At 41.9% G+C, this 13,106-nt stretch overlaps 1 protein-coding gene across 1 annotated transcript in view; it reads left to right on the plus strand.

The window, feature by feature from the left end:
* Nucleotides 1-13,106, plus strand: part of BMP6 (bone morphogenetic protein 6) — an 86,834-nt gene that overhangs the window by 55,974 nt on the left and 17,754 nt on the right. Inside the window, exon 2 of the mRNA XM_050312492.1 lies at nt 5,527-5,719. Within this exon, the coding sequence (XP_050168449.1) occupies nt 5,527-5,719 (193 nt within the window). The remainder of the gene's footprint in view (nt 1-5,526; nt 5,720-13,106) is intronic.

Below are 13,106 nucleotides of genomic sequence, written 5' to 3' on the forward strand. Positions count from 1 at the left end.
GACAACTTTGGCCAAGGTTGATGGGATTTTTTTAAGCTTACATAAATTTTGAATTTTGTTCTGTGCAAAGTATTGTCAGCTACTATTGAAGAAATTCTGATGATGTAAGGTCACAGCAATAGATCAGTCATATATGTACATGGTCCATTTATTAGAGGCTACTGATGGAGCTGCAGTAATGTTTAAAGTATTTGAGGCCTAATCCACTGCCTCATTGCTCCAGATGTGATAAATGCTGTTGACCCAGTGCAGAAATTGGTGCCATAATACAGAGAAATTGCCTCTGCACTGATTATGTAGCTGTTGTGGTGAATCTCCTGTTAACAACTCTAATTTTCAGGTGCTTTCTCATTTTATTAGAGAGGGGATCAGGTATGAAGGTGGAGAAGAAATGAGTAGGAATGGCTTACTCAAACTGAATTCATGAACATTTATACAAAACTCACTTTGCATAAGCAGGGTATTAATTCTGGTTACTTTTTCTGGAGCGTGGTAGCAATGGTCCTGCAAAACCAAGTCATCATTGAAGATCTTGGCATATAAAAGATTTTTCAGAAGTTTCACCTGTGCTAGGGTCAGGATGGATACAGAATGTATCCATTCTAAATACTCATATCTCAATTATTTGCAACCCTACTTCTTCTCTGTGCCCTCCAAGGAGCCAGGTTATCACGGAAATCATAATTATTTATTTTAAAAATTTATTTTAAAAAATTACTTCTGAAACTGCAGGTTATGAGCCCACATGTTAGTATTTTTGGCTTTATTACCCAGACTATGAGCTAGAAACTTTCTTCAGCCACCATTTTGACTCTCATGTGAGCACCAGACTTAACACTTTTCTTGACAACTGAGAATGGGAGAAAATCACCAAGTATCATGACACTTGGTGCTGTCGTTCTGAGTGAAAATTGTGTTTCCTCAGGAAAGGCTGTTGACCTGTTATTTCTGCATACCAGTTTACTTTAGATACTAAAAGAAATGCTGAAAATTCCTATGCAGAAGAAGCGTTTCTTTCCATGACTGTCATTAGGCTTACATTTCCTTTGGTCCAAGGTTTGTGCAACACAGTCAAATGGAAGTAGGATGGTATAGTTACCAAAATAGATGTGTTAATTTCCTAATTAATTTTTTTCTGTGCAGTGTTTTTAAAGTAACAAGCATTGTAAGCAGCATGTTATTTTTAAACCAAGGACATTTTGTGCTGAAATTGGCTATTGCAACACTGGGTTAGAATTAGAATACACAAAATTAAAAACCACAGTAACCCTAATTTTGCCATTCTTGCCTTTTTAACTGCTCAACAATAGTGCTGTGTTTGTACAGTATTTAAAAATATTTGTTAAGGGGAATGTAAAGAGCTACTGGCAGGCTTTTCTGTTAACTGTTTCTGCACAGTCAGCTGCTCTGCTCAGAAATAAGCTGTAATGAAAACTCAGGGGTGAGTACTCCTGGTGTCCACAGCTCACACCCACGAGGGCAGAGACCTGCATGGGGGAGTGGGCAGTCCCTTTGGCTCAAAGCACATATACCCATGATGGGCTAAAATCTGTTTGATATTTCCTTTCCGAACTCCCCCTGATATGTGCATACCTGGATTTGTAGTCTCCAAGGACTTATTCTAGCAAATGAATAGTAATGCTCAGGATAATGTAGTCAAATCATGAACGTGAGTTTTATACGGCTATAGTTCGTGTCATGACCCTGCAAACCCTAGTTTTGCCTGGCTTGGTCCTGATGTTCTGGCCAGCCCTGTGGGGAGGGGCTGCTTCCTTCCAACCTGACCCAGCTGTGAGCGGCCTGATTCTCTCTCTCTGAAAGAGCTTTGCGCAGTTGGAACATGCACATGTCCACCTTCAAACGGAAATTAGCTTTGGATTTCACATGTCACCGGTCAGATTGACCTGAAAGAAATCGTGTGGAAAAAATAATAATTGGAAATCAGCTTGAGAAACGATTTCTGCTTTTTGCTGTTGCCTTGCATTTTGGTGTATTCTGTCTGCATCTTGAATGCGAGGTCATATGATGCATTGTAACACGATAGCAATACAGAGTGGGTAATCCTGGGAACCAGCACCCTGAATCTTGCCTTTCCAAATTTTACTGTTCTAAAACTTGACTTCTTTGTTAAAAATGAACAGTTTCCAGGGAGCAAAAGAACTCCCAGAGAAGAACTGTTGGCATTTTATATTTTTAAGCTGTCTTGCTGAATGAAAAACAGTTGATTATTAACTTGATGGGGTGACAATGAGTATATAGAACTTAAATATCTCACCACTCCCACAAAGAAAAAATAACCCACCCTCCATTGTATCATGGGAAGATACATAGCCAGACAAACTTTCCAACTCATTAAACTTTTATACTTGCTTCATACATGCTTAATGTAGTCTTTTTTCCATCCTACGATGTTGTTGGGCTGCTTCTGAATGGATCACAGTGGAGGAGGACACCAGCAGTTTAACAGTATTTCTTGCTGAATGTGCCTTTCTTATTACAGAAAAAGCTGAATTGCTTAATCTGAAGGATTAAAAAAAGGTTTCCTTGTTTGTGCATTTCAGGTTGTTTATTCTGCCAAGCCTGATAACGAAATCAGTCAGAATGTTTCCCCTGTAATCAGTTTAGTCAGCTTCTGTGATTGTGTGGCATATTCGGACAAGGGCAGGGATAAAGGAAGAAAGTTTTAAAAAACAGGAAAATACTATTGTAAATATATCAGGCAAGTTATAAACCGGGAAAGGGCAATTGGAGTCAAGCATCATACCTGCTGCTACTTGTCATACTCTGTGGTAGATGTTTTGGTGGAGTTTTCTTCCTCTGTGGCTTGTGTTTGACTTTTTAGACGAGGAGTATGGGAAAAATACTGATTTAAAGGACTAGAGTTCAGTTCTGTCACTTTTAAGCTGTATATTTTGTAGTGGAGATGAGTGGAGGTTAGGTCACTGGAGCTGACTTGAGGTGAGAAAGGAACACAAAACCAGTGATGTTTGGGCTCATTTTGAGCCCTGTGCTGTGTGGGACGGCTCTAGGCTCCCCCTTGTGCACTTGGAGAGGCCACATCACATCTTGATGTGGGGCAATAGCTGACAGGAAGCATCGACTATTCCTTTGCTGTCTCTGGTGTAATTTTAGTTTTCTGGCACCCTGATGGAGTTCTGTTGCTTACCCTGGTTGTGTCCTTCCCCTTGCTCTTCCTGCTTCTCCTTTATCATCCTCATCTGCGAGCCTGGGGAAAAGCTGCCTCGCTGCACCTCGCCTGCAGGTCAACTCACCCCCGTGACAGCATGGGAGGGGACGTGGGTTTCAGCTGGTCATTGCACCCGTGAGCGAGGATGTAGCAAGTTCTAAATTGAGAACTGTTGCTTCATATGTGTGCCTCTGCAAACCCGTGGATTTAGACATTCCCTCACCATTAATTACATCCTCTCGTCTTTTAGCAGCAAGTAAACAGGCCAAGTTGGGCATGTCATCCTGCTGCAAGCAGCCAAACGCACTGTCTCGTTGATTGGATGCTCTGCAAGTTTCTCAAAGTACGTGTCTACTCTCTTTTGGGAGGTGCACCCCGTGGGACTCTCCTCAGGATGGGGAGTCACCGGGCAGCTCAGGCCCCTTCTTGGACGATGTAGATGCAAGTGACGACAACCAGTCCGGTGTTGCCAGAGTTGTTCCCCATTAAAAGCAGGGGCAGGTACTTACAAAGGGAAGCCCAGATACCTCATAACTGATAGGAAGAGGGATAATTCCTAGGTGGCACTGGAATTGAGTGGTGCCATCATTTGCCTTGGTGCAATCTCTGACGAGATGCTGGGTGTCACCACCTCATTTCTGGAAGCTACAGGGTCCAATCACATGCGTTTGTGAGTTGTTTGGCATCTAAGCTGCTCAGACAGATGCAGTGCAAGACTGACAAAATTGGCAGAGGCATCTGACTCTGGCAGCAGTTTGAGGATTTGCCTGTTTGCCTTGTGGCAGCCCTTAACTCACCATCTCCAAGTGTGGTGTCCCACAGAATGCTCGGCAGCAGTCATGCAGAGGTGAAAAGATTTCCAGGCAAGCTTCAAAGAGAAGGATGTGACTAACTGTCTTGCAGGGAGTCAGGATGTGGACCCAGCCAGATGAGGCAGCTCACATGAAAGGGCTGCCAAAATAAAGGGAGAGGACATATGAAACTGGGACTGAGGGATGAGGAGGGACAGGCACTTGGGAAAGGTAGAGAGGAAAGTCTCCACAGGCTCTTTCCAGCAGCTGGGAGATGTCTGCTCTCCAGGGAGGTAACCTGTGGGTAAAGTGATGAACCTCAAGCACGTTGGCTGTCATTCCTGGCTCCACTGCAAGCCTCTGCCACCTGCCCTTGGACAAGTCACCCTCCTGATGACTCAGTATCCCAGCTGTAAAACAGGGATTGCTGCTTACCTCATGGGGACGTTGTGAGGGTAGGCTCATGGATGCCTTTGCGGTTTGATGTATTAAGTTGGGGGGGAACGACAAAAAGTGACCACAAAGACAAACATGAAAAGGGATCTCTTCTTCCCTTGCTGCCCCTGAATGTACTCATGTTCCTATTGATAATATAATGGTGAGTTATTCATCACTGACATATACTCCTTCAATTGCACTGCTGGGAACAGTTTTTTGGATGCAATTTTGTATGTTTTTATAGTATGCTAATGTTTTAAGCAATTTCTAAGAAAATTAGAAAAAATAACAAACAATTAATCAAAGTCAGACTAACCAAGATGTAATCAAGTAATACGAGAGTGGGACTAGAAGCAGAGTTTTTAAAGGGAACCTCAAAAAGAGAAAACACAAATTCTGAGGCCTAAATAAGGAGTTCTGTTTTATGTCCGTCTTAAGTCCTATACCTGAGAATGTACCTGAGGAAGTCTAAGACCAGAAACCAAAAGGGGTCACTCCTCAGCTCTCTCATTCTCAAATAAGCTTCTTCAAAAGGAAGGGGAGCTCTGGTTAACTTTAACCCTTAAAAAAAATATCGTGTTGCTCGTATTCTCCCACAAGGTGGTCCAATGGTTATTTCTGGCTTTTCAGGAAACCAGAAAACAGCACATTTTAGGGCAGTTAAGGTATTAGTTGACCTGGTGCTATAGCTTAATCTGTACCTGTATGTGCTAAAGCCAAATAGCACATACTTGTCTCCTCTGTTGGAAGAGGGCTGAGAGACTTATGGAAATGCTGTAAAGAATGTGGAGATCCACAGGTGGAAAATGCTGGGGGTGGTCACAGCTTCAGTTTTACACAGGGGCAAAATTCACAGTCATATTTTACCTGTCAAAGCTGTCTTTTCTCTAAAAAATAGAAATTCCCAAAGGAATTGGCTAGAGAAGAGGAACATTCATCTTCTCTTAGTACTGTATTTTTAAGGCTTTGATTGCATAAGCTTTCCTAGCACCTGCCAAGGCTATCTTTGGAGAAAAAAAAAAAAAAGATTCTTGGTGGCAGCATGTGGAAACCTTTTGTTGTTAAATTTTAGTCATGGTTCTTTTTTTCCTTTCCTTTTCCCATCTGCAGTTGAGTATGACAAGGAGTTCACACCTCACCAGAGGCACCACAAGGAATTCAAATTTAATTTGTCTCAGATTCCTGAGGGCGAGGCCGTCACAGCCGCTGAGTTTCGGATCTACAAGGACTGCGTTGTGGGAAGCTTTAAAAACCAAACCTTCCTTATCAGCATCTACCAAGTGCTTCAGGAACATCAGAACAGGTATGCAGGAGGGTCTTGCTCTGTGCCACCAGCTGCTGTCCTGGAGAAGACTGAGCTTTGCATTAATGTTGAGAGGACTGAAAATAAATATCAGGTTTGTTCATGTTAACAGGGTTATGTTATTGAATGGTCCTTTCCTTATGGGAAATGGACATGGTAGAGTGCAAATGGATTCCAGCCAGAGAAAGTTCACAGTATTATAGCCCAGGGTGTGACTTAGCTGCAGCCTTTGTGTTGTCTTTAAATAGAGAAAGAATCTGATGAGAAGCAGTAGATTTTTAAACCGATGTTGGCATTACTCTTGTGTACCGAACTATACATACTCCCTTTCAACTTAGTCTTACCAGCACAAAAAGCATAGCCTGTTTTAAAAATACTGGTAATTAGTTCAGACTTCACCTGCTCTCAGCTGAGCTTAAATTAAAATAAATAAAGCAGAAGAAAATTCAGCATACATTTTGTATATGCAGGTACAAAATCACTCTGTGACTTTCAGTGGCACTGAGAGAACCAAAAGTGAGAGAGGCATAGTAGAAACTGTGACACAAAAAATCCAAAAAAGTGTAAATGGAGTGATTAATTTAAAACCTGTAATGTTTCAGATGGATGAATCATGTAAGGCTAAAAGATGGAAATATATGGTCAATTAAATGTCAGATTAATGCTGTGGTACAAAAGTGTTTCATTACTTGTTAGGACTGTAACTGTTCCTCTGCTGCAGGCATTGAAAAAAAAAAAAAAAAGAAATCAGCAGTGCCTAAAAAATAGCTCCATTTGTTTCCTCTGTGAAGGTTTCATGGGTGTTTTCCTTTCTGCTCCTTCTTTCTCCAGCCTTTCCATTGGTACCATTTGGGGTACAATGTGCCTTTGATGATTGGCAGTTGTGAAGGCAACATTAAATAGCTTGTGGTTGTTCTGTGGGGAGTGTGGCCTCTGGGGAACTGGAGAGAAATACTTGGGTGAATAGGTGATGGGGAACAAGGTGTGAGTTTCCCTCACAAAAGATCAAGGTGATGTGCTTCCCTTTGTGCTTTGAGTTGGAGATTTCTGGAGTGCCTCCAGGGGTAACGTGCTTGCTGCTTAGGATGTTAACATCAATGCCCACTTGTTACATCAAGAGCTGATGGAACTCCAGATGGTCATGCAGATTTCATAGATGTTAGCTGTATTGTTCATTTAGAGCCACATTGAATAAAAAATGGCAAGCGTTGGTCTGCTTTAGATTGCACAAGCAGAGATCCCACCTCTGGAGCTAAAGGAAAACCTCTGCCATGTGTCTATGGAAGCAATTAATACTCTGCTTTGTGACGGTCACCAAAGCAGGGCACAGAGTAGGAGAACTGTCAACTCCTATGTTTATATAACATTTTTTTCAGAGTGAACTGAGCAAGCAAATAAGGCATTGCAGGAAAGAGAATAAAGTACAGGATACAGCCCCTAATATACCCTGTTTCTAACAAGTTTACAAACTCTGTTCTCAAAGTGCCTGTGTGCAGCAGTGATGCTGGAGCCTTGTGTCTTTGTTTCGCATCCCATACCAGAAGCATGCCAAAATCAGATTGCGCTATGAAGCTGAGATGTGTGTCCTTTGGCACTGGGCACTTTGGCATCTGCATGTGCTGGGCATCACTGGGTGCTAGAGACTTCCCTATGGACAGAGCAGAGGCAGCAGCTTGGGTGGGGATCACCAGGGTGGTCTCTGTCCAAAGCTGGCAAGTAGTTTGGGTCTTCCAATTCCCTTTCATCATGTTCCTTCTGCCGTTGCTGGCGGCCATGCTGAGGGGATCCCACTGTTGGGACTGGGAATCATAAAGTGGCTTCCTCCAGATCCAGACTGCCAGCAATTCACTGTCCCTCCTGACATGGGCTAGGCGTGAACCACTGACCCAGGGATGAGTGTCTGGAGTTCATTACTAACCTCTGACTCATCCAGTCCCTCAAGGCTTCCTTTTTGTTTCTTTTTCTGCTTTATTTATTTATTTTTACTGAGGGGAGGGAGGGAGATGTTTGGCTAAAGCAACTTGTGCTTCAGATGAGTCTGTGGGAATTGTCACATCATCTGCACAGAGGTGGGCAAGATATGGCTCAAAGAGTTTTGCAGCTGTAAAAAGGACATGCCCTTTTCTACCCTTTTTTCCTTTCAGCTTAAAGGACTCTTTCATTTACTGGTAAAATATAAAAGCACATACGAAAACGTGTGTGCTTCTGTATAAGTACATACATAGGTTTGTATTCTCTGTATATATATGAATACATATATATATATATATGCATATATATATGCATATAAATGACCCCTTCTGTGTTAAATATATGCAGATGTTAAAAGACTGTTAAAATAAGATAGCAGAAGCTGCTTATTACTCAGTGTTATAGTCAGTTGAGGTCTGACTCCATAGGCTACGGCTGCTATGGATTCAAATGTTCACTCTCATTGCTGACCTGGGTGGACTTGGGCCTGTAAACATTCTTGAAAACAAATGCTAAAAAGTGGTATTTAGCTGTTCACGAATATCTCTGCATGAAGAGGAAAAATACCTCAGATTCTTCTGGCGTGCCTTAAGGAACTCTATTCTTTGAGCAATTTTGGGTTTTGATCATCAATTCACTTACTTGCTTTTATTTGGGGGGGAAGAAAGTCCAAAATGCTTTTTTCTCCCCCTTTTGCCTCAGTGGATTAATTTGGAATGCAATGTTTTCTTTTGCTGTTCAGAACACTGGAAGGTTAAATTATAAGGAAAAGAGTGCACTGGCTTTTGAAGGAACTTGCTAAATATTTGTAAATCTTCCGTTGAATTTTAGCAGACATCTTATAAGCCAGAAAATAACAGCTGCCTTTGACTTAAAAAAAGCCTACTAAAAAACTTGTGTCATGCTTCCTTTGGACTAATGGTTTTGAATAACAGCCTCATATTTCCTGACATTTTATGACATTATATTGCATAAGGAAGAGTCTGTACAGATCTTGAAGTCTAGCTGGTGAAATGGCAGGTGAGACAGAAGAGTTGATGTAGCACCGTTTTTCATCTTTTTCTGCTGACAAATATTCCTTCTGGTCAGGAAAATTCATCTCTAAAGGCTGCAGAAGGTGCCTGTTCAGTCAACATCTGCAGTATTCAGAGAAAGTTCAAAGACACCATGTTAATCTTGGCTCTTATGAGGTCAACAGTTGTCTGAGGCGGTTATTGGTAGCTACTAAAATACTTTTGGGTGCAAATAATTTTTAAGTGGGCAACTGGCATGTATGGATTTAAACCAGCAGTCTACAGGAGAAAGGCAGCAAGCATCTCTGGGGGAAAATATATATATAAAAAGGAAACCTGCCCACTTCTCTCAAAGAAACAAGTTTGGCAGGGCAGGAGATAAGAGAAAGCTTTAGTAAATACAAATCTTCACCAAAGCTCAGAGCCTAGAAGTATCCCTTGGCTCCAATTAAGTGTAATGAAGTGGCTCAATTCAGTATTACTTGAGCAAAGGGGAAAAAAAAGCTCATCTGGACAGTAAAAGCATGAGCGTGTGACTCCAGCCCAGATGTGAGCTGTTGCACGGAATTGCAAGGCACTGCTGGCTGTTCCCTGATGGCTAAAAACAGAACCAAGCCTGAGGCTAAAATTTCTACCAGTTACTGAATTATCAAACTGATTTTTGCCACTGTAGAGAAAGCTGAAAACAAGGACCATGGGCCCATTCGAGACTGTCTCCTAGACAGGCATGTAAGCATAGAGAACATGAACAATCAGAGATCAATGATGATTGAAATAGCACAAAACCTCTGGGTAGAAATTTGACCCTCTCCTCATTCAAAGCCATCAGAAATAAGAAAAAAATACTTGTGAGGACTCCAGGCAGTAAAACTCACATTGAAGACAGTGTGGTCTAAGTACATTCTCTCTTAAAAAAGAAAACATTTTTAATACTGACTCACTTGTGTCAGTAATATTTTCATCTCGCCATTCCTTCCATGCTTTTGTAAGGTAAGAAAAATAGTGCCTAGAAACTAGGCTTTTGTTTTCTAACCAAACCGCAGTTAACGGCCACACTTTGTCATAACACAAGCTGCTGGAGTTGTCAGTGGGATGATGCGAAGAGATTAATGAAATCCTCAGGATGGGTCAAGCTTGTGGCCAGCCATCAGTTGTGTGCATTTTGGATTGTGTGGAGAAGAGGCTTCACCAAATAGGGCTGAGGTGACATCTGGTTTGCTCTGAGGGGGATGACTCTGGGTTTGGAAACAGGCTGTGGGTTGTAGGGGCTGACACTGGGAGAGGGAACAGATGATACATCTGCCGGATGTTGCTGCCCTTCAGCTTCTGACCCCCCAGAGTTTTAAGAGACTAGGCTGTTTGAACACTAGGGTGGGATTTTTTTCTTCTCTCTCTCTTTTTTTTTTCCTCCTTTGAAATATGCAGAAAACAGGGGTGTTTGCCAAAGCACCAGTTTAGGAGGACAAGTGGTATCAGTTTCCAGGTGCTTATCCCACCTTGGCTGTATCTGACAGACTGTTTAGTTTCATCAGGCAAGAGCTACACAGGCAAGAGCCAGTGCACAGCTAAGCCCTGAAGCTGGGCTTGATTCTAAAGCGTAGCACTGATTTTGTGGAAGAACCAGCAAAGCCCTCTGTGATTTCTGATACCACTTAGGAGTGGATTGCCATGTAAGTGAGACCTTTACAAGGGAAGGGGAGAAATGAGTTTGTCCCTGAAAACAGCTCATTATTTAAAGAGTTTCGTTCTTGAAACTTCCATGTTCTCACCCAGAGAGGTGTCAGGTCAGGACTAGGGAAGGCAGTTTATGGTTGATCAAAGATGTTAGTCCTTGGTTTGGATCATCAGTATGTTTTCAAGTGTAAATATCCTGCTAATGCAGACCTCAGAACACTCCCACACTGTCCAAACAACTGATCTATGAAAAACACAGTGGCCTGTGTTAGTGATCAAAGGAAGATACGGTACCTTAATGGTCAAAGTTTATTAAACAGTTTCGTTTGCACCCAGAATGAAATATGAGGACATGACGGTTGGGAAGATTCCTCCTACACGATAAGACACGTGTGGACATAAGTGAGCCCTGCAGAGCGACTGCCTGGGGACCATGTTCTTGTTGTACTGAACACAATTCCTAAAGGGTTAAGGCACTCGTTGGCTTTTAGCTGCCAGTTATAGTGGTAATAAAGTCTTCCTCTTTGCAACAGGATATTTATACAAATGTGATCCGAGCTTCTAACCTAAAGGGCAAATTGATTCAACGGCACTGTTTATAGCTTAGAAAATAAATAACCGTTCTCAACTGAGTTTTGGAATGGGTTGTGTAATACAAATGACAAAGCTAGCATCAATCTGTTTCAAGTTGGGGTCAGATTTGTATACAGTGTGTATATATTTGTATATGATAGAGCTGTTTCCATGATGCTATAGAGAAGCGTCTGCCCACATTTCAATTCAGCTTCCACTGTGGGTGTGTGATTTGTTGTGGTTTAGGCTGGTTGGTTTAGAGTAGTTTGAAAATCATTCTGGATGAAACTTACTGGTTCCATAACCAGCTGGCATTTTCTATCAAAACTGAAGAATGCCATATCAGTGCCTTATATCTTTTCTTTAAGGACAAAGTTAAAGACTACCCCTTTGTCCTCTCCCCTATCTTCATGCCTCAAACTGCATTTAAACTCTGAAGTACCGTAGCCTTCACTACTGCTAGAATACCCCTTTTTCTTACAGAATTGTAATTAAAAAAAAAAAAAAAAAAGAAATATATCTCCTATCCCTGTGACTTGGGATGATTTTTTTCTTTTTTTCACTTCTCCTGTTGGTAAAATGTTCATTCCTCAGATCTGTGAAGCTCAAGATGTTAAGCTGGAAGTGGGGGGACACCTTTGCATTCAGATATCTATGTTGACTATACTGGGGATTATCACAGACCTGTAGGATGAACTTCCCATAGTCTTGATGTAGGGAGACCACATCCTGTAGGTCTAGGCTCTGATTTTCCAGTCTTTGCCACATTCAGCCTTAAAATCCATGTTTCACCCTGCTAGTCTTCCAGTGAGTCTGAAAGATTTAACTCCCTGCCCCTGCATATTTTGCTGCCAGGATGAGGCATACAGTGACATAGGGCAGCCTTTTCAGCACAGGGCAACTCTTATCAGACAGAGCAGTGGAGGTGTGAGGCTGAGCATATCTATCCCTTCTTGTGTGTCCCATGTCTGGATGCATCCAGGATGGCTTTCTTCTATCTGTCCTGAATTGCAGACCCCCTTCAGAGTGTCTTCCAACATCTCCATTCTGTGCTTTTTCCTCTGCTGGCTGTCAATCCTTGCAAATTAGTGCCCAGCTGCTGGTCTTCTATTCCACCTTGGAAGGAACTTCATTTATAAGTTGACATTTCTTTGTATTTCCTTCCTGGTTTCCAAGAAGCTCTTGTAGGATGTGCATGTCTCTCCTGGTCCTCTGGCCCACAGTTTGCATAACTTCTTCAAGACTGTTAAACTGAGCCTTACTTCTCACGAAACAATAAGAGACTGCTTTGCTTTCCAGTAGAGACTGCCTTTGCTTTCCATGGCAGCTCATTCCAGGGGCTGGCATTTCCCTGCCTGCAGGTCTCTGTAGAAAGGAGCACTGATTAATTAAATTTTGTATGGTGCATTTGAATCTTTGGACTACTGGTCATTTAGATATACTAAGTTGTTAAGGCTTTGTATTGCATCGCTTGGCAGTACCTCATCCTGTGGGAGCTCCACGTAAGGTTCATTCTGTAAGTAATAAACACTTCTAAACTCAAAGCAATGATTGCATCTACTGCAAGATGGTGGATGTACAGGTTTGAAAAGGCTGCTATTTCAAAGTTTTATCTAAGTGGAGTTCTGTTTAACTAAGACTGAGCCAGTTGCGAGTAGATTTATTTCTCCTTCGATAGTGGGTAGTGGAATAATCTTGCTAGCTTGCTGTACGAAGGATAATTTTTACTGAAAGTTGATGTCAGAGCAAACTAAAGACTCTGATCCTGAGGCGGGCAGAGGAGTATTTAGAAAGCGCGTTAATTAAAATGTAGATTCCACACTTCAGTGCAAAATTCCCTTTTGAGAAACTGCTGCTAGGCAGTCTAGACTATTATGTCAACTTGTCTTTGAAGAAAAGTAAACAAAAAGGTTCAGCTGAGGAAAGTTTTAGAGACTTATAGTAATTAATGCTTTGGTAAATGGCTGTTGATGCGTAACAATCCTTTAAACACCTGGGTAATTGCAGGCTTTGAAGTTGGGCCAAAAATGTTGTTCCAAGATATGTAATTAAAATACAAGACCTTTAACTTGGTCATTTTGAAGGTGAGATTTCTGTTTGTTCTCACTGTCTCCCTGGTAAAACTTCTGCCTGGTCACAGAAAGAAGGCCAGGGAG

This window comes from Myiozetetes cayanensis, unplaced genomic scaffold (genome assembly GCF_022539395.1).
Source record: "Myiozetetes cayanensis isolate MyiCay16 unplaced genomic scaffold, myiCay2020 scf1, whole genome shotgun sequence".
Taxonomy (NCBI): Eukaryota; Metazoa; Chordata; class Aves; order Passeriformes; family Tyrannidae; genus Myiozetetes; species Myiozetetes cayanensis.